Source organism: Syngnathus floridae, chromosome 6 (genome assembly GCF_059516105.1).
Source record: "Syngnathus floridae isolate MCC-2025c chromosome 6, RoL_Sflo_1.0, whole genome shotgun sequence".
In the NCBI taxonomy this organism is placed as follows: Eukaryota; Metazoa; Chordata; class Actinopteri; order Syngnathiformes; family Syngnathidae; genus Syngnathus; species Syngnathus floridae.
Genome location: NC_142418.1, coordinates 15,060,449 through 15,079,421, shown reverse-complemented (window position 1 = coordinate 15,079,421; position 18,973 = coordinate 15,060,449). Strand labels below are relative to the sequence as shown.

At 45.2% G+C, this 18,973-nt stretch overlaps 1 protein-coding gene across 1 annotated transcript; it reads left to right on the top strand.

Annotated features, from left to right (window-relative positions):
- Positions 1 to 228: 228 nt before the first annotated feature.
- Positions 229 to 18,418, top strand: LOC148396790 (DENN domain-containing protein 2A). The gene is made up of 22 exons (XM_088379266.1): positions 229 to 365; positions 714 to 853; positions 1,639 to 1,785; positions 9,326 to 9,412; positions 10,253 to 11,224; positions 11,864 to 11,991; positions 13,209 to 13,321; positions 13,459 to 13,656; positions 13,714 to 13,807; positions 13,870 to 13,920; positions 13,996 to 14,177; positions 14,634 to 14,743; positions 14,831 to 14,900; positions 14,988 to 15,065; positions 15,746 to 15,886; positions 15,961 to 16,109; positions 16,721 to 16,898; positions 16,968 to 17,009; positions 17,095 to 17,200; positions 17,277 to 17,561; positions 17,648 to 17,734; positions 17,876 to 18,418. Exons 4-22 carry the CDS (start codon positions 9,327 to 9,329, stop codon positions 17,905 to 17,907), a joined length of 3,102 nt encoding a protein of 1,033 aa, XP_088235392.1. The 5' UTR covers positions 229 to 365; positions 714 to 853; positions 1,639 to 1,785; position 9,326; the 3' UTR covers positions 17,908 to 18,418.
- Positions 18,419 to 18,973: the final 555 nt, after the last annotated feature.

Sequence of the window (18,973 nt, the reverse complement as noted above, 5' to 3'; positions counted from 1 at the left end):
TGGCGCGCATATGTTTAATCTTGTATTGTTTGACGTCTATTGTTTGTCATTTGAATTTAAAGTTGGGTATCTGGCGTGAATTCCTGTCCACCAATTGTAATAATAATAAAAAAATCTTAAAATAGGTCTGGTAACGATGCGTTGTGCACGTTACACAAGATGTCGTCATCCTGACCAAAGCGTTTGCCCACCAATGACTTGGCATCTAGGCTATTATATATTATTAAAGCCAAAAGGTAAGGAGAGCTGCATTATGAGCACAGATTACCTTTAACAAACAGTTTTGCCAGCATGATGCTATATAGCTGCTCGACAACAGTGTAAGTTGGAAGAAAGACACATCCCAACGCCAAATCTTCAGACTTGTAAGTCCTAAATTCACTGCAGCAAATAAAAATTAGGCCTAAACATATAACTCCGTGGTGGTCCAAATGTGTTTTAAAAGGACAATTATGCTTCAAATGAGCGTAGGTGTATATTGGTCATAAAATAGCAGACTGAGCCTTTGTAGTTCCATATGTTGTGGATATGAGTGGAAGTAGCACAACTTCCTGAGTGGATCCTCCTTTTTCCTGACTATAATTCCCCGTGAAGTCACTTTGGTGTTTCAAAGCCATGTATCGCTACGGCGGGCAAATGCTTCTTGGTCATTAAGGACAGGAAATGAAGAGGCGGGGGCCAAATGTTGATTTGTATTGTCTCTGCTTTTACAGGAGCTCTTGCATGCAACCTACAAGGAGTGACGGGAACCCGGTCTCACCATCTTCCCAGTCACGGGTCATTCCCCTGGACAGTGCACTCCTGGAATCCCAGCTGGAGGCCTGAGCGAGGACACTGACCGCAACACAATAAGGTGGGATCGATGCCAAACAGATGTTACTCCCACCAGCTCCTCCTCCAGCTATTGATGGACACGGCAGGCTTTTTTTAGTGCTCGCTTTTATTTCAAAGGCAGGGTCAGTGATTTGCGCTTAGGGATCACCAGGAATGGAGACTTTATGAAACGTTGAGATGTTCTGTCTCCGATGTGTACGAAAACAAAAAACACCCATTTGATGAAATGTATGTTGGTGAAATTTTGCAGGACTATATTTATTTACAAGTTGGCTATTTTGCAAGCTAGCCAACTAGCCAGCTATCTTCTAAAAGAGGTATCATGGAGCATTCATCAGCACTCGTCACTGTCGATGACCAGTCCAAATAAATAAAACAAACGTGCGGCACGTTTCAGTAGGAAATAGGAAGGGCAACGTTTGGAATTGGAGGGGGGGGGGACTTTGGTTTCCTTGACAACTTGTGCTCCAATCCCCTGTCCAGCTGCAGATTAGTTCAGCAGTGGGGGGTTTAGGTTGCGGTGGGAGGAGTTGAGGAATAGTGGGGTGATGATGGAAAATAGAGCGAGAAAGAGAGAGAGAAGGCAAGAGGGGGGTGGCCTGAGGAACGCGCCACTGGGAAAAGTTTTGAGAAACAGAGAGAGATAGGGAGAGAGGGAGGCATCACCACTGAGAGAAGTCACAGACAAAGTGGAAGGAAAATGAAAAAGGCTGTCAACATCTGAGGCCGCGCTTTGGTCGGGAGGAGGGATTTTCCTGACTTTTTGCGTCTCTTTTTCCTCCGACCCCCGGGTCGGCGGGACAGGCTTTGGAATGCCTGCCGAGAGGCGCCGGGGCATACGGAGTGAGGAGAGCCATGCGAGACGTGGATGCTGCCTTCTGCTGGCTCCGTTTACGCCAAATGAGGGACGAACGCGGGAGCGCTTCATCGGGGCTGGGCCGGCTCGGAAAGGTCAGGAGTCATTTCTTTTCAGAGTGTGTTCAAAGATGGATGAAAATGTGACCTGGGTGGGATGAACACAGATGGTATGCACAGTTTTTGATTTGGATCGTTTTCCTTCATCCTCATTCAACCAAGTCATCTTCTCAATGGTTGGCCCCGTAGTGTAGATGAAAACATTTGGATAAAAGTCAGAGCGCATGCTGAAGCCATCACAAATTGGCAGGTTAAAGAAAAGGGGAGGGGGGGGGTGTTAAGCGGGGATGAGCATTCTTCGCAGTGAACAAAAGCAGCACTTTGAGCAGGGCCCCTGCGCCTGCCTTGTTGCGAGGAGACACGGGCAAGCGTAGAAAGCTCTCCCGTGGAGTTGCTGCTTCAGGTAATTCGACTCGCGTAGCCAAAAATGCCGACCTAATATATATTCATATTAAAATTAAAGTAAACAAACAAAATAAAGTCTGCTGAATAACTTAATTAACATTGTTTATGACCTGTGCACACTTTGTCAGTGAGCGCTTACTGCCACCTACTGGAGTGGATGTGCAACGACACTTTATTTTAGTCCAGCGGAACAAAAATCTGCTAGAATTTGCGTTTAGTGTATTTTTTTAACACATTTTTCTAGACTATTTCATTTGAGCTCTGAAATTTTGATATCCTAATTTCACAAAGTACTCAACCTTTGCCTTTGACGCCAAGCACCGTAAGTGGTGTCACCTATTTGGACAAAGGCCTTCCTTACTTCAAAGTATGCATAGTTCTCGCTCTCCAACAAAAAAAACAACCCAAGGCCCCCACCTGGCAAATATTTGAGCAGATCACACACATGGAAAAAACGACTGACGGATGGAGCGCCGCGACTCACGCAAAAGTCACTTGATGACATCTGGCCGCCACTGCACAGGAAGCGATGCATTTTTAGCATTTAGGGCTTTGTTCGCCATCTGCAGCCAGCTCACGTGACATCACCGCCGAATAATACACACACAATCCGCTTCAAGGAACCAACAGTGCAAGAAATTAATGCCGTCCATATGTATTTTTTTTTTCTAAACCGTGCGTGTAGAAAATGTGGTTTCCTTTTCAACTAGAAAAAATGTGGTGTTCATTTTTTTCTAATTTTGCCTTTGAACTCTTCTACAAAAACATTTTAATGCACATTTACATTGTTAGCGAGCACTGCCGAGGTCAGACAATGAAAAAATGATTACATGCTAGGAAGTGCTGTTGCACTCCAGTCCTGTAGGTGGCAGCAGTTTTTAAAATGGCCCGATGCAAACAGACAATATTAATCAAAACCTCCCCGTTTCCAAAGTTATCAAGATAAATCAAAACAAAGATGGTCAGATTCTCAGATTAGCATGCAATGTGCCATTTAGAGTGATGTTTTATTTTTCCCCTCCTCGCTACATTTGCGACACGAGCAAAGATTGTTTTTGTTTCCTTTAGTATATTGAACATCGAAGCAGCTGTGCATCTCGCGTCCATCTTTGCGAGCGTCCAGGGACGTTGTCTTCCCTCCGTTAGCTAACTATCAGGAATGTCTGCTATGTCCTATAAGTGCAGACCCAGACCAGATTCTTATCACTCAGCCAACATAATTCATTTCTTTGGCTCATTTTGTGTGATTTGTTAACGACCAAAAACAGGAGCGGGACATTTGATTTACTACCCCCCCGTTGCAGCCAAGGAGTCCTTTGAAATTGGGACACACATTTTGTACACTTTTCAAATGTGAATCGGATGGCCCAAAAAAAAAAAAGCTTTTGCAACACACTAGTGTGTGTGTGTGTGTGTTCACTTGAGGCTGCAAGTTGACAGTGGAGAGACGGTTTACACAAGTGGAGATAAAAAGCCAGGGACTGTCTGCGAGACTGTCATAAAGTGGCCGCAATCTCGTCACGGCCGGCTGGAGCGGAGCCATTGTGTGCCGGAGTGGCTCGGCTGTTTACGTTCAAAACAGAGCCAGTGACTAACTGGAGTGTTTACAAATTGTCGGATGCTTTTAAAGCATATACATAGTGCACACTAGATCCACACATCTATGTGCACGGTGTGCAAGAGGGAATTTAAAAAAGTAAGGCCAGATGCTTGACAAGTTAGTGAATCATCTTTTTGGTGGGAGGAGAAAGTGATGATCTTTTTGTGATGAGTCACTCCACTAGTCATCCAGAAATCTCACAGTGGTTTTTGTTATTGTCATTTAAGATATGTTAAGGTTGTAATTTTCTCCGCTATATTTGCATTCTGATTTAAAATGACCTTTAAGACCTCTACCCCTTCAAATATTGGGCCAGACTCCTCCACATGTTGTTCCATTTCTTGCACTGGAATGTCCAGATGTGCCGTCCCAATACTTTTGTCTGCACGTGCTTGTCAAGTGGGCGCAACTTGTTTGTTTTTCTCCCCATTCTTTTCCAATCAAAAACAGTGACAGAAGTGCCGAAGGAGGTTCCGACCCTTTGCACCCTTGCTTCCCTGACAGGAACTTACTCTTTGACGGGCACTCAGCGGGGCGGCGTGCTAGACCGTGCCGCTGTTGCCACGGCGACACTCTGAAAAGAGCGCATCCTGCGGTGACGGCCAAAGAATCCAGATATAGCGGGGGGGGGGGGCATTGTCTGGCTGTCATATTGGCAGATGGCCACGGTTCAAGTCACGATCAAAAACACCCGGAACCCCTTACCCACCCACACACACACGTGCACACACACACACACATAGCTAATGCTAACCATATTACTGTGCACACATAACCACATCTTAGACAGATGCATTGACCAACAAATTCCATGTTCTGATCTCAAAGCTTGAAGAGCGATGCAAAAGCAACGTCACTTGCAGTACGATGGCCGGAATGTTTTGCATCGTTTGCCAGAAACATCACAAACACACACATACCAGTTCAGTTTCTGCCCATTGCGACCCAATGTGGCGGCAAACACACCCCATTAAACACTTGTATGCGACTTGGAGGAGCGGAATAGGATCGCGAACGTACATTTAGGCTTGGCTGAGCAGCCCGGGCCCGCTTGCGGGCGCCATCTGGAAAGGAATGCGGCCATCCGGGTTCAAAGTGGACCTCAAAAGTGGCCCCGCTGCTCTTTGATTTAGTCCCGGTTCGCCATATTGCGGAGAGCATTCCAAACAAAATGGGAAAAGGTTAGCGCATGCTTGGCTAGTTTGACTTTGCGCGCCACAATGTTTGATATGGAAACGCTGTAAGTCGGTTAAGTAGTTCCAGACGCGTTTTTTTGAAAAATGAAGGCTTTGAATCAGTTGCTCGAATAGAAACGAGAATGACACGCCAGTATATATGGCATGGATGACTTGGGCTGTACCATTTGATTTTTGGAGCGTTAATTTGATCCTCAATTTGCTGCCGATTAATCAATTAATCGTTGCACCTGTATTACGGAAGCTTGTTTTTGAAATAATCGGCACAAATGGGGCATTGGATTAAATCAGGCACTAATACGGAAATATATCCAACAATTTTTTGGGGTCTTTTTTAAACCGGGGCATTCCCAGAGAAACCGAGAGTCATGCTATCCGTATACAAAACACCAATCTCCATTTGTCTCAGTCGGTTTTCCTGGCTCAGGCTCGTCGATTTTGGTCAGCGGGTGTGTGGAGGTCAAAAACGTCGCCTCTGACTCCGGAGTTTACACTCCGGAAGTGCACTTTCCCAAGCTCTCGCCTCATGGAGCTCCCCCGGGATGCTGGGTGGGAATGACAAAAATCTGTGTTTGGGCTCAGACATGAGCAGCAACGGGCCTGCGAGGGAGCTCTGGTGGGAATTTGCAACAAGGAAGCAAAGTTCGATGGAGAGCAGTTTGGCTATGCAGCTCTGTTAAAGAGACCGTGGCTTGGAGGAGAAATTTGATCCGGAGCCCAGAGGATAATGTTAGCAAGCAGCCAGGTTGTCGGAAAGACTCGGAGGTCTACTTTCAGGCTCTCTGTGGCTGTGGAGAAAACTTATGACCATTTCAAATCAGAATTCTAAAGTGCGTCAACAGAATGTAGCATTAGCTAGCTTAATATGCTGGCTAGCTATCTAGGTTAGTGATTTTACTCTGTCATGTTAGGTGGGGATCATCGCCAGCAGAAATGTTGCTTCTGTCAAGCAAATTTGGCACCGCAAATAGACCCGGACTTTGGTTTCCATGTAAACTGCTATGTTAGCATCTGTAGCTAGCTGTTCGTTGACTGGCCCATTTGCTTCATCAAACAGTCCAGTGGTTTTTCATTTTTTTCATTTCATAGAATAGAAAAGTGAATCGTTTGTTTAATTAATCTTTATAGTAGATTTATAATCTGTCAAATTTGTTTGTTTGGCAAGTTTCGATGTCAACTGCTATGTTAGCACTCTAGCTAGGTGCTAGTTGATTAGCTGCTTCATCAAACAGTACAGTGGTTTTTAAGTTTTCTTTATTTACTAGAATAGTTTCAAAGTGAAGAATTTGTTTAATCAATCTTTATCGTAGTTTTTTTCAACAGATTTATATTAAAATGTTATTTACACCATTGCCCGTAAAGTTACATTGAACTTTGTATTTGATCCATTTTTCTCGGTTGAAGCCTTAATGTCTGGAGCTTTTTTTTTTTTGCGTACGTCTCAAGATGCGAGTTGTTTAATCTGACACAGACAAATTCTGTGGATGAGCTTAAACGGGCCAACGTGAGAGCGGTTTAGAGGAGGGCCCTGAAAAACCGTTGGCATGGGCGCCTACTTTGTGGAGCCAGTGGGATAATTGAGAGCAGACCCGGGGATGAGTTAAGGGCTCGGCCGACGGGATCTTTTCTGACAGTCGGGACTGGAGGAGGAGCCGACTCAGCATCTGCGAGATGTAACGTGATCTCCGAGATGGAGAGCAGGAAGAGATTTGTTTGCTCTGCCTAATAAATTTGTCCTCCTCTCTTTCTACCTTCACAGGGTTCTCGTTTTATAGATTTTTCCGATCTCAAAATGCGCATTAAGTAATTGTCAGCTTTTGCAAACTCGGTGTGTTTGTTCCCATTTGTGCTTATCTCCCGAAAGTACATCATTAGCTAGCAAGCCGTTGCGTTTACACAAAGCGGACTTTGGAATCGAAGTTAGCCAGTTTCGGGACGACCATCCGTAAATTCTTGACAGGTGCAAAGGTGTAGATTTCTCTAACCTTGCAAAAAGCCCATTTTTAACCTACATTTTTTTTCCCCTCTCTTTGCTGCTTAAACTTGCATTTCCATCAAGACACAAAACACGTCTCTTCTGTCTGCTGGTGTAAAGACAACGAAGAAAATAACCATTCATTACGCGGCGATCATGAGAAGCCCGCATTGTCGTGGCGCTCGGTCGGATCAGAAGCCTCTGGTGTATAATTTGGTGTTTGTTTACGCCTTCTTTGAGGTCATCTTTTCGCCCATTCTTAAAAATCCCACAGACACAATGAGAGGAAGCATCATGTCCCACGTGAGCTCAGAAACACAGCACCTGAGTTGTATATAGTTTCTTTTTTTTCTACTCCCTGATGTCCATCCTTCACTACACGGGTGCCGTTAATAGTTTTGGACTGTGTCTTGGCCCGCAGGGTGCATCATTGGATGGAATCCATCCAATAAAAGGTCCCCATTCCAATTAATCACCCATACAAGAGGTACACAACAGTCACAGAGTTGGCCTGCTTGGCTCTTGGCCAAAGCCTCGCTCTGAAATCAGCTTGGGAAAGCAACGGGGGCCCCTCCAACAGGACAGAGACCCAAACAGGCAGCGTAAAAAGAGCGAAGGAGACTGCTGAGCCCAGATAAAATTCCATTGTTTATTTGCCCGAAAACCCCCACCCCCCCACCCCCATATGTCCCTTCCTTCCTTTACCGTCCAGCCTTCCTTTGCTTCTTCTGCAAAACGGTGAGCAAGAAAGACACTTGGCCAAACATTCAGGGTTGGATTAAATTGATAGCAGACAAGGACAAAGCGGACCAGATCTTTAAAGGATGGGGGTCCTCTACTCGGTGTGGGTGCAGGAAGAAAGTACAGAAAATAAACCTTATCCCCATTTTTACATTATATGAATCCAATTATGGCATATCGTGTTGCTCCACTTTATTTTTTTTTAACGTGAAACCGCACTTTTTTGCTTTCCAAGTCTGACCAAAAGTGTTGAAATGCAGCCAGCGACTTTTGTCCTTTTTAGGCATGCAGAAAGGAGAGTGGGGGGGGAGCGCATGACGATGAAGTCACGTTTAGCTGTTCCTGGTGTGATGGAGCCTCGGACGGTTATGAGAAGCAGCTGTTGGGGAGAGAACCGAATCACTGACAACAATCTCGAAGCTCCGTGAAGATTGACGAGTGAAACTGGCGCGTTGGCACGAGTCGGCGCTTGTCTTTTTACAGCCAATGGAGCATGCGGAATCTTTCGGGGAGCGTCATCGTTCTCTCAGGTGATCGCTCGGTCAAGTGAAACGGAACTCGAGCAGGTGTAACGGTGCTTCTCAAAATCGCTACCAAGTCAGTTGGTTTGTTTGAGTCCAACTGGAGATCCAAATCTTCTGCAGGTTTCCTGTCAAGTTTTTATTGGCCTCAGCCAGCTTCCTTAACCCCTCTACGCATTGTTATGACGGCCATCTTTCTATAGGGGTTAGGGAGGTCACCATGGCTGCCGTTTCCTGAGCGAGCCAAAGCTGTAAAACCGGCCAATCAGATATAAATAGAGGTGCTCCTTGACAGGTTCTAGCAAGTATTGAGGAATGAGTCCAAAACATGTTCAAACGCAACCTCAAGTGCATTCAAATAAATCCTTTTATTAGGCTTGAATTGATTTAGTTTTTTTTCTTGGGCATTCAGATAATTTTTTTTTTTTTTTCCTCCTGTTGGCCTTTGGGCCCCAACCATTGAACCGGGACTGACTGGAAGCGTGCACTGTTTTTGTAGCGCCACCGTAGACTTGTATTATTCTTTCCAAGATCCACTTTCCTTTTCAGTTTTGACAACCCCAGTCGCTCCCCCCATCTCCCATTTTCAATTCCTCGCATCTTTCCGTTGTCCATACGATCCCCAAAAAACTACCAAGGTTCTTCATACATTCTCGAGAACACCCGCCTTATGTTTCCCAGTCCAGAATTGATGTTATTAAAGTCATTCAAGACAGAGAAGGGGAGTGAAAATCAAGTCCATGTTTGCCTTCAAACATGTGACCTCTGCCCAGCTTACATCTGAAAATAATTTGGGCCTGCAGGCCAGCCAGTCGATGGCTGACGCACACCCGGGTGTAGTGTAGGGGGGCGGGGCTTAAGCCAAATGAGCTGTGGTGTGCTTTAATGATAAAAATCTGAGTGGCTCTCTCTGGAGGAGACAATTGTAAAGTTTTAAGATCTCACAAAGGACTTTCACTAGCAACCAATTTTGTTTCAAGGCTTGACTTTAATATAGTGCAAAAATTGTTTGTCCCTTCGATTGGTCGCCTGGTGCCGATCATGTCTGGGATGTTCATTTGTATTTCCTGCATGTGTCCCCTTGAATCTTTTGTAAACAAAAGGAGTTTTCCTGCTCTTCTCTTGTCTGCTCTTGCAGGATGCCAGCTGCTAGCACAATGACTGGTGGGAGGGCGCTGCCGCTCTGTACAAACACTGACAACACTATCTACCAATCAGTCAACGGGTAGGTCGTAAGTCATTTTCAGCAGTTGGACGTAGGATTTGATTTTTTTTTTTTTTTTGGGGGGATGGATGCAGAATGGTTATTTTATTCCTGAAAATCTGTAACTATAATGGGGGCTAGTCGGCCATCTGTTGTCATCCTGTCACTGTTGCCATATGTCATCTTTTTAATGCTCATTAGTGCTATTTTGATGACAATGAAGAGATTTTGCGTTGACAGAAGGCAATGTCTGGAAGAGGAGTCAAATGTTTTTTTAGGTTTCAGTAGATTTAATCATTCTGCTCCTTGAGTGTTAGCTCAGCTGGTCCTTTGTGTCCTTATTTGGTCTCTCCCCTCCCTTTGCCCTCGATGACCCCCATCTCGGTCCTTCCGAAAAGTATTCCGGATTGCCGGTTTTAACGTCTTTGTTCGAAGATGCTTGGCTCATCATAAATTTACCTTTATTCAGCCCCCCGCAGCTAGTAAGGTTTGACCTACTACCCCCCCATCTGTTGCTTCATTCATTATAAAAATTGCCAACATGGAGGGGAGTGAAAACAAGGAGAGCGAGCCAAACTAATAAAAGCAAATACAGTTTGGACTCGGCCTACTCAGTTCCGTCTGTTTGTTGGCCATAGTTTCTTTTCTTTATTTTTTGATTTATTTCTTTATATTTTGGTTATTTCATTTTATTTTATATTTCCATTTATTTATTGGGTCGTTTTGTCTCCTCTGTCACTTCGACATGGCTCTGTCCAGCTTGTAAACTTTGACCTTCCGACTAAGAGTCGTGACCTCGGAATCGTTTTGGACTGACTCACAAGCACCAGATGTTCATTTCGATTTCTGTCCCTTTTCCAGACTCCATTGCTGCGGCTTGAAGATTGGGGAGACTCCGTCGTCTGCGGTGCCCCGGCGCCAAGAGGTGTGTGGGCTACCAGGGGACGGACACAAGAGGGACTCGGGTGCTCCCGGCAGCATGCTGACTCACAGGAGAACGGCCAGCGCCAGCGCCCCGAGGACTCCCAACGTGGAGAACGGACAGTGCGGCAAGCTGAATAAGGGCCAAGTCGGAGTCAGGGCCGCGAGTATCCGCGATAAAATCTCCCAATGGGAGGGCAAAAAGGAGCCCAGCCAAGCCATTTCCGTGGAGGCTTGTCTGCTAAGCACCACGCAGAAGGAAATTGAGTCAGTCAGAAAAAAGGAATTCAAACCTCCGGAGGTCCAACAGACAAACAGCAAGAGATTTGTAAGCTGGGACAGGCAAGACTCAGGAAAAGAAAATGCCGGAAAGCTCGGCGGGGATGTGAGGACTAAATCTCCAGTAGGTCTGAGCAACAAGGACAAAGAAATCATTCTGGAGCGAGGACTGCGGGCTACTAAGGCGACGCAACAACCCCAAGACAAGAAAACTGTTTTAACTCACGTTAAGAAACTGGAAAGAGCGACACAAGACGTCCAGAGTGGGACGTCGCTGGCGTTTCCGGGGAATTACTTCTGCCCGCCGTCAAAGGATGAGCTGGAGGAAACAGAAAGGCGCCTCACCGAACCAATTTTCGGGACAGTCGGCTCCAGGTGGAGGAAAGAGGGCGATGGCGAGAACGTATACAGCGAGCCCGGCGCTCCATCCATCAACCCTCTGCCCAAACCGCAGAGAACCTTCCAGCACCACACGCCGCCTTCCACCCCGGTCTCGGGGTTCGGCGGTTCCTGTAAAGGCAAGAGGACGTTGCCTCCTTTGCCTTCCATCCCCCCTCCGCCTCTACCCACCTGCCCGCCTCCCGGAGTTTGCAGGAGACCTTGGACGGACAGATCCCACCACAGCAGCAACAGGTAAGAACCGGAACGGAGAATTTTTAATACGCCGCCGGGATTAGCGAGAACATCCACAAGTTGCGCAATTTTGCTTCCGAGGCTAAATCGGATGTTTGGATGACCCGCGCAACCCAAACAAACAGCCGCTCGGACATCTATCGCAACATCTGCCGTACATCACAAACAGCGTGGCGGTGACATCACTCAGTTCCTCGAAGCTACAGAATTAGCTCACTGTTTGGATGCGAGGAACGTGCACATAACTCACTCGGTCTTTTGAAGCCATGTCGAGAGGCCCCTTCTTAACTCGTTCACTGCCACCCCAGTTAATATCTTTGCCCTCTATGGCACTGAATGAGTTAAAAAAAAAGCCTTGGCGTGAAAACTACCACATTGCACACATGTTATGAAGAAATGATTTTGCACAATGAGAAATTGCATGTGCGAAAGATCGCCCCCCACTCCATGACCTGGATTCTCGTGCACTTGAAGCTTGGCTCCGATCGGTTACATTCCAAACCCAATGTGGAGGCTGCACTCTCTCAACTTTTGTTTTCAACTTCAGACCCATATTGGGAATTTTGTGCAACACTACATGATCGTAAATGTTTTTGTTTTTTTGTAATAATCATATTGATGTTTTGGTGTCCGCTTCAGGAAGTCTTACGAATTCGAAGACCTGCTCCAGTCGTCCTCGGAAAGCTGCAGGGTCGACTGGTACGCTCAGTCCCGCCTGGGCCTCGCACGCACTTTATCGGAGGAGAATGTCTACGAGGACATCATCGGTAAATAATACATGTGGTGATGCAATTGTGTTTGTTTTGCGCACGTGTCACAAGGGGGGGGGGGGGGGGGGGGGGGCGAAGCCGTCTTTGCTCTGGTTTTAATTTGGAGCCACGCTGCTCCACTTTTTATTAAAAATGAGATGCCAAAACCTGACCTACATTCCTGCCTTATTGTCTGCGGTGTTATAGCAACCCCACCTCGAGCCTGTTTAATATCATAACATATAATGGCGGCGGGCGCTCGCGTATGGTCAAAGTTGAGATAGCCGCCAGGAGGCATTTTATTGGGTGAGAGCCACGGCACCATTAGACTTGGCATTTTTTTAGCCATTACTACTTCATGAATCATTTTTTTTACAAGGATGAAAACACACTAACCATTTCCCTTTCTTTAAATCAATAGCGCCATCTAGAGGGGAAAAAACTAGTTCATGAAGCATTATGAAGCTTCATTTTCCACCTTCGCTAGTGTCTAGCACTCATCTTATGGCAATTTTTTTTTTATGAACCCTCCCCAAAACACCAAATAGTTCGCCCTCCCTACTTGTAATGTCTTCATGTCTATCAGTGTTTCCAGATGGAGTGGAAAGCGAGTGTCATCATTATGCTGACACATTCCTGCGAGACTGATGCAAAGCCACATGTGCACAGCACGCACGCAAAAAAAACAACACTCGGCCGACAAAATGTTACGCAACTTTGATGTTTGTTTGACTGATGACAAATTAGGGAACAAATTCATGCCAGTTGAAGACATTGGAGCATTTCCAATGGCTGTACAGTAAGGTATGACATCACCTATTAGATTAGATTTTCTCGGATGACACCATGGTTTCCCTCGTCCGGCTTTTGATTTCCTTTCAACTCCTGCTTGCATAAAACGTCTCATATATCACATCCAAAAAGAAGAGTAATAACTCACCGGTCCCCAGAATGAGACGCACATTTTCTCTTTGGAGTTGTAATCCGTCGAGAGACGGTCGCGTTATTAGGGGTTGTTAAAATATGAGGCGCAATAAAAATCTGGAGAGGAACGCTACTTTTCTTGGCCACTTGGTTCGCTTCATTGCCGCAATGAGCTGAGTCAGCAGGACGCCGTGTCTGCTTGCTCTCTGCGCATCTGGAGTCGGAATTGTCTGGCTGATATGGAAATATTTTGGGGGTGATCTTCAGAGAGGCGGTTTCGTAATATTTCTGTTGTTATTTTCTTCCCGAAGACCCTCCATCTAAGGAGAATCCCTACGAAGACATCGAGCTGGAGAGAAGTTGCCTCGGGAGCAAATGTGTATCACCTGCCTCCTCCTCACCCGTTCCTGACACTCCGACTAAGGTACAAGACTGACAATGCATTCAGATAATATATGTTATAATTATAATACATAATTATATAATGATATATTGTTATATTATTCAACCAATGATCTGGATTCTCACTCAACCTAAGTGAAAGTTTCCGTGCACCAACAGTTGTGCTCCAAGCCTGGCTTCTTCAGGCAGAACTCCGAGCGACGGAGTTTCAAACTCTTGGAGTTACGCAAGACCAACAGGGACACTGGCGTGTGTTCACCGTCACGCGTCAGCCCGCCGTCCACGCCGAGCAGCCCCGATGACACCCCCTGCCTTTCCGGGGACCCGTACAACCGGCGACGGAGGAAAATCCCCAAGGTATGCTTTCTTTTACATCCCAAAATGTTTTCCGAAATCAATGAATTCTCTTTGCAGATGGTGATAAAAATCAACGGTATTTTCGAGGCTCGGAGAGGGAAAAAGCGCATGAAGAAGGTGTCGCAGTCCACCGAGTCCAGCTCAGGGAGAGGTGAGGCGTCACTTTAAAGTTTTCTTATCCCGGAGTCATCTCATGTTTGTTTTTTCATGTAGTGACTGACGAGAACAGCGAGTCAGAAAGTGACACGGAGGAGAAGCTAAAAGGTGAGAAACGGCGCTCGGGTTAGACCGGAAAAAGAAGTATTTTGTCCCTCATGTGTTTTCTTTTCTATCTTTTAGCTCATAGCCAGAGGCTGGTGTCGGTCCAGTCCATGCTGAGGCAGACGGGGCGGTACCGGACTTTGGACAGGGATCTGATGGAGGACAGAAAACTTTTTGAGTACTTCATTGTGGTGGCCCTCCACAAAACCAAAGCTGGAGTTCCTTATCTGCCGGAAGTCACGCAACAGTTCCCTCTTAAAGTAAACAGACAGGATTCACTAAAAACAAACATGCAAGCGCCATTTTTGTCAATCATATCTCTAAAAAATGTTTTTCCAAAGTACTATTACTATTATTATTATTATCATTATTACTAATTCTATTATTATTATGTTTGTTTACAATAATGTAATCTGATTGTTTTTTAAGGATTGTTTTATATTAAAAATGACAACAAAAATTATTAAATACCTTAATACAAAAATATATTTTCCTTAAAATAATGAAACCCACACCTGCCAGTTTATGATACCTGGCAGATATTTTTCTACGGCCAAAAAAATGAATGAAATTCTCCAATTTTCATTCATGCTTGAGCACTTAACCACCGCAAGAGTTTACACTGGCAGCGCAAGCGCTTATCAAACAAGACTAAGGCTATTACAAGCGCTCTTAGAGAAAATATAATGATAACCTTGTTGCCTTTTCCAATCCAGCTTGAACGCAGCTTCAAGTTCATGCGGGAGACAGAAGACCAGCTAAAGGTCATCCCTCAGTTCTGCTTCCCCGACGCCAAAGACTGGGCGCCGGTTGATAACTTCCCCAGGTGCAAACTGGAAATCAAAAGATATGATAAATTTGCTTTTTTTCCTGGGAGTGCCATCTTACATGATTTTTTCTTTCATACCCTCAGTGAGACATTTTCATTCGTGCTGACCGGCGAGGATGGAAGTCGTCGATTTGGCTACTGCAGACGATTGCTGGTATGTACCAAAACACACTTTTTTTTTTTTTTTAAATGGAAGTAGTTTTACAGATCTGGATTGATTACTATTAAATTTTATCTCCAGCCCAGCGGTAAAGGCCGAAGGCTCCCCGAGGTCTACTGCATCGTCAGCCGCTTGGGCTGCTTTGACCTTTTTTCCAAGGTACAGTACAAGCACATGCAAAAAAAAAAAAAAAAAAAAAAAAACACTTCAACATCCAAGTGGCCATGGTTAAAGTGAAGCAGCATGACCACCCTCTGCGCCCGCAGAGCCACACCCCGCCCCCGTGTGCGGTCTTGTATTCCCTGGCCCGCCTCGTACTCCAACACGGAACCGCGTCGCACGTGTGTGTGTGTGTGTGTGTGTGTGTGTGTGTGTGTGTGTGTGCAGCTGCTGTGGTTGCAGCAGTGGAAATGAAAGCTTTACAGGCATTTCCACTTGAAATGTTTACGCACAGCATCACTTAATTAAAGCGGCGAGTAAATATGCCCTTGAAGTGGTCCTTGTGCTTTGCAGTTTTGTTCAAACGAATGCAACCACTGAATCGGGCGGGTGATATCACATTTAATTGTGCTTTAAAGATTGTACATTTTAATTTGGAAAGAGGTAGCAACACTGGCGGAGCTAGGTTTTTTTTTCTTTGCAGGGGGCCATGGGGGGGGGCAAGGTCTGCAAAAAAAAACGACAAACTCCAAAAATCCTTCAAAAAATGATCGAAACGGATTCTGTGTGTTCCCAATTGAGTACGGTGGAATGTAGAAAAAAAATCCAGAAAATACCCAAAAGTCAATTGTCAATCAATTATTTGCATTTTACTAACACAAATCACTGGATGTTGTCAGATCCTGGACGAGGTGGAGAAGAGGAGAGCCATCTCACCTGCACTGGTGCAGCCCTTCATGAGAGGCATCATGGAGGCTCCTTTTCCTGCTCCGGGAAGAACAATCAGTGTCAAAAACTTCCTGCCTGGCTCGGGGACAGAGGTGAGATGAGGTCAACGGTATTGCCGTCACTTTCGCGTCCGCTTTTCACCTCCCCCACATAATTTCGCTCGCAGGTGATCGAGCTGTGTCGGCCTTCCGATTCTCGACTGGAACATGTCGACTTTGAGTGTCTCTTCTCCTCGCTGAGTCTGCGTTTGCTCCTGCGAGTGTTCGCCTCCCTGCTCCTGGAGCGCCGGGTCATCTTCACCGCAGACAAGCTCAGGTTGGCCGCAGCGTGTCGTAGCAAATCCTCAAGAAACTTAACAATTGCGAGAGGAAGGAATGCCGCTGTGTTATTCGGTCGCCGGGGGAACAATGGCGGCTTCTTTGGAAAACCGTCATGGATGCCAGAGTAGAAAGAGTCAAGCGACCACACAGCTCGCTAAAGCTGTTAAAATTCACCGGGCGTTAAGAGGAGCATTGGCCCCAAGCTGTGCCACACCTGGTTCAGCTTCAGTAGCAGCGGCCATTTAATCAGGATTTAATAAAAACAACATGTTTTTCATGAATTAGATGTGAACAGATGAAGCGAGCTGCGTGCTGCTGGACCTTTTTTTTTTTTCCCCAAGCACAGCATTCCACTCTTGCTAACAGTGCATATTTCCACTCATTTTTTTTCCGCTTGAACGACAAAGATCTCCTTACACTGAAACAGTGTAGTCTGTCGCCCTCTCGTGGCGAGATCGTGTAATTGCACTTTTTTTTCTTTTCACCGTCACCAATTTGTGGGCAAATTTATTACACAATATGTCCAATATCCTGAATGATGTGGTGGAAATGTCATTTATGACGTGTCAGTTGTTTAATTAAACATTCCCCGTTGTGCCTTGACAGTACCTTGTCGCAGTGCTGCCATGCCGTGGTGGCTCTTCTCTACCCGTTCACCTGGCAGCACACGTATATTCCCGTGCTGCCGCCCTCCATGCTGGATATCGTGTGCACACCAACACCCTTCATCGTCGGCCTGCTCTCCAGCTCTCTGCCTCGACTTAAAGAGCTTCCTATAGAGGAGGTCAGAACAAATAAGGTGGTACTTAATGTAAAATTTTGGGGAGAACCACTAAGTTGTATTTCCTCGCAGGTCCTGGTCGTCGACCTCGGCAACAGCCGATTCCTACGACAGGTAACGCACCTGAAGATAACCGATTGGACCACATGTGTTTTTTATTTATTTCATTTGAGATTTTTTTTTCCCCACCCTGCTATAGATGGACGACGAGGACTCCATTCTTCCCCGCAAGCTGCAGGCAGCTCTGGAACATGTTCTGGAGAAGAGGAGGGAGCTGGCCTCGGACAAAGGAGACCTGCTCAGTGGTGAGCCTTCATCCTTAATCTTCTTTAGCACAGAGGAGTCAAATGGGGAGGCAGCATTCACTTTTTCCCTTTTCAGATTCCAGTTCCCTCAGCACAGTGGCGTCCGAGGCATTTGTGCGCTTCTTTGTGGAGATGGTCGGCCATTATTCCATCTTCATGGGAGGCTTAGAGCGTGAGGACGAGTCACCCAGTCCCCCTCCTTCCTCCTCCTCCTCTTCCACCTGCTCCTCCTTTCAACGGGAGGCCTTTCGTAAGGCGGTCGCCTCCAAGAGTTTGAGGAGGTTCCTGGAGGTGTTCATGGAGACGCAGATGTTTACGGGTTTCATCCAGGAGAGGGAGCTGCGCAGACAGGGCCTCAGAGGTATGAGAAAAAAAAAAATACCAACACCGATTTTTTTTTTTTTAATATGACGCATAACGTGACCAATGGTGTCCTCCTTCCTCTAGGTCTTTTCGAGGTCCGAGCACAGGAGTACCTTGACTCGCTTCCTGGCAGTGAACAGCGACGAGTCAACAAATTTTTAAAAGGCTTAGGTGAGATTTTTAGTCCACAAAATAGTCTAGAATAAAATATCTTGCATCATTTAATAGGGATTATTTGATAGTCATTTATCCCCTGCACCTAAAAACTTGTTTTCTTCTAATTATCTTTTTTACTTTTGTCTTTTTATTTAGGAAACAAGATGAAATTCCTCTCCAAGAAGTGATGCTTGGCTATGTGATGATGAAAGAAGGCGGCGAAAATAAAATGGGTCGTTTTCAAATGAAAGCAGGAACCTTATAATGGAATAAACTCATTCCTAGTTATGTGTGAACTCTGACCCCAGATGAGCTTTCAGTGTAAAGCAAAGCACAGTGTAAATATTTCAGGAACCTTCTGGACAACTCGTACATTCCAACTCTTTCTTTTAGAAGTTTTGACATAACTACAACTTCTTCAACAGGAGGCTTCACTTTAATTTATATCCTTTTTTTTTTTTTTAAGTAAATGTAATCTGTGTAAAGAAATCTAGTTTGTTCATAGACTTTATTTAACAAGGTCTAGACGCGGTCTGTTGTTTGTAAATGAATTGTTTTGTGTGTTTACCATCAAACGAAAGGCAGAGGAGGAAAATGTGAAGACGAGCAGAAAATGAATGTGTGGTAGGTCAATCAATATCCATGGGTTTGCCTTAACCTTTGAGAATGGAACTTTATAAATAAAGTTGTAAATTTGTATTTGTTGGGTAATACTTTGATTTAGACTTTGGAGTTTTTGTATTTGAAGCAGAGTGCACACAAGACAAAGGGGGCAAATAAATTTATGATGTTCCAGAAGATTAAACCGGCCTTTTTGCGTTCTTAGGGCGGTTTTGTCAAAACGTAGTCAGCAAAAAAGCCTATTACAACTTCTGAACTGGGCAGCAGCAGTTTCTAGTCTAACCGCTAGGGGGACCCAAACGTTCACAAAAGTCCAAGGACCTTGGGTATAGATATTTACTTCATACATTATATTAAAAAAAAAAAAAATGTCTGGTAAATATGTGTAAGAAACTAAGGGGAGTTTTAGGGAAAAAATAAATAGTGAAAATCTATTGAAATATTTTTATTTCCCCCCAAGGTTTTCTGGGGAAAAAAAGTAGTCTCAGAACAAAAAATATATATTATATCGACAATGACCGCACAATATTAACATATTTTAGACATCTGACTGGGAATGTTTGACTCTCAGCGTTCACATAATGAAAGCGCCTGCCTCCCCTCCCCTTCCCGACCCCTCCCTCTTTCCTCACC

What these genes read in the sequence shown, in the direction of transcription:
- LOC148396790 (XM_088379266.1), top strand. Translation starts at nt 9,327, where the DNA reads ATGCCAGCTGCTAGCACAATGACTGGTGGGAGGGCGCTGCCGCTCTGT. An exon ending in AAGAGCTTCCTATAGAGGAG is followed by an intron (nt 16,899 to 16,967) that starts GTCAGAACAAAT and finishes ATTTCCTCGCAG; the next exon opens with GTCCTGGTCGTCGACCTCGG. An exon ending in CAAATTTTTAAAAGGCTTAG is followed by an intron (nt 17,735 to 17,875) that starts GTGAGATTTTTA and finishes CTTTTTATTTAG; the next exon opens with GAAACAAGATGAAATTCCTC.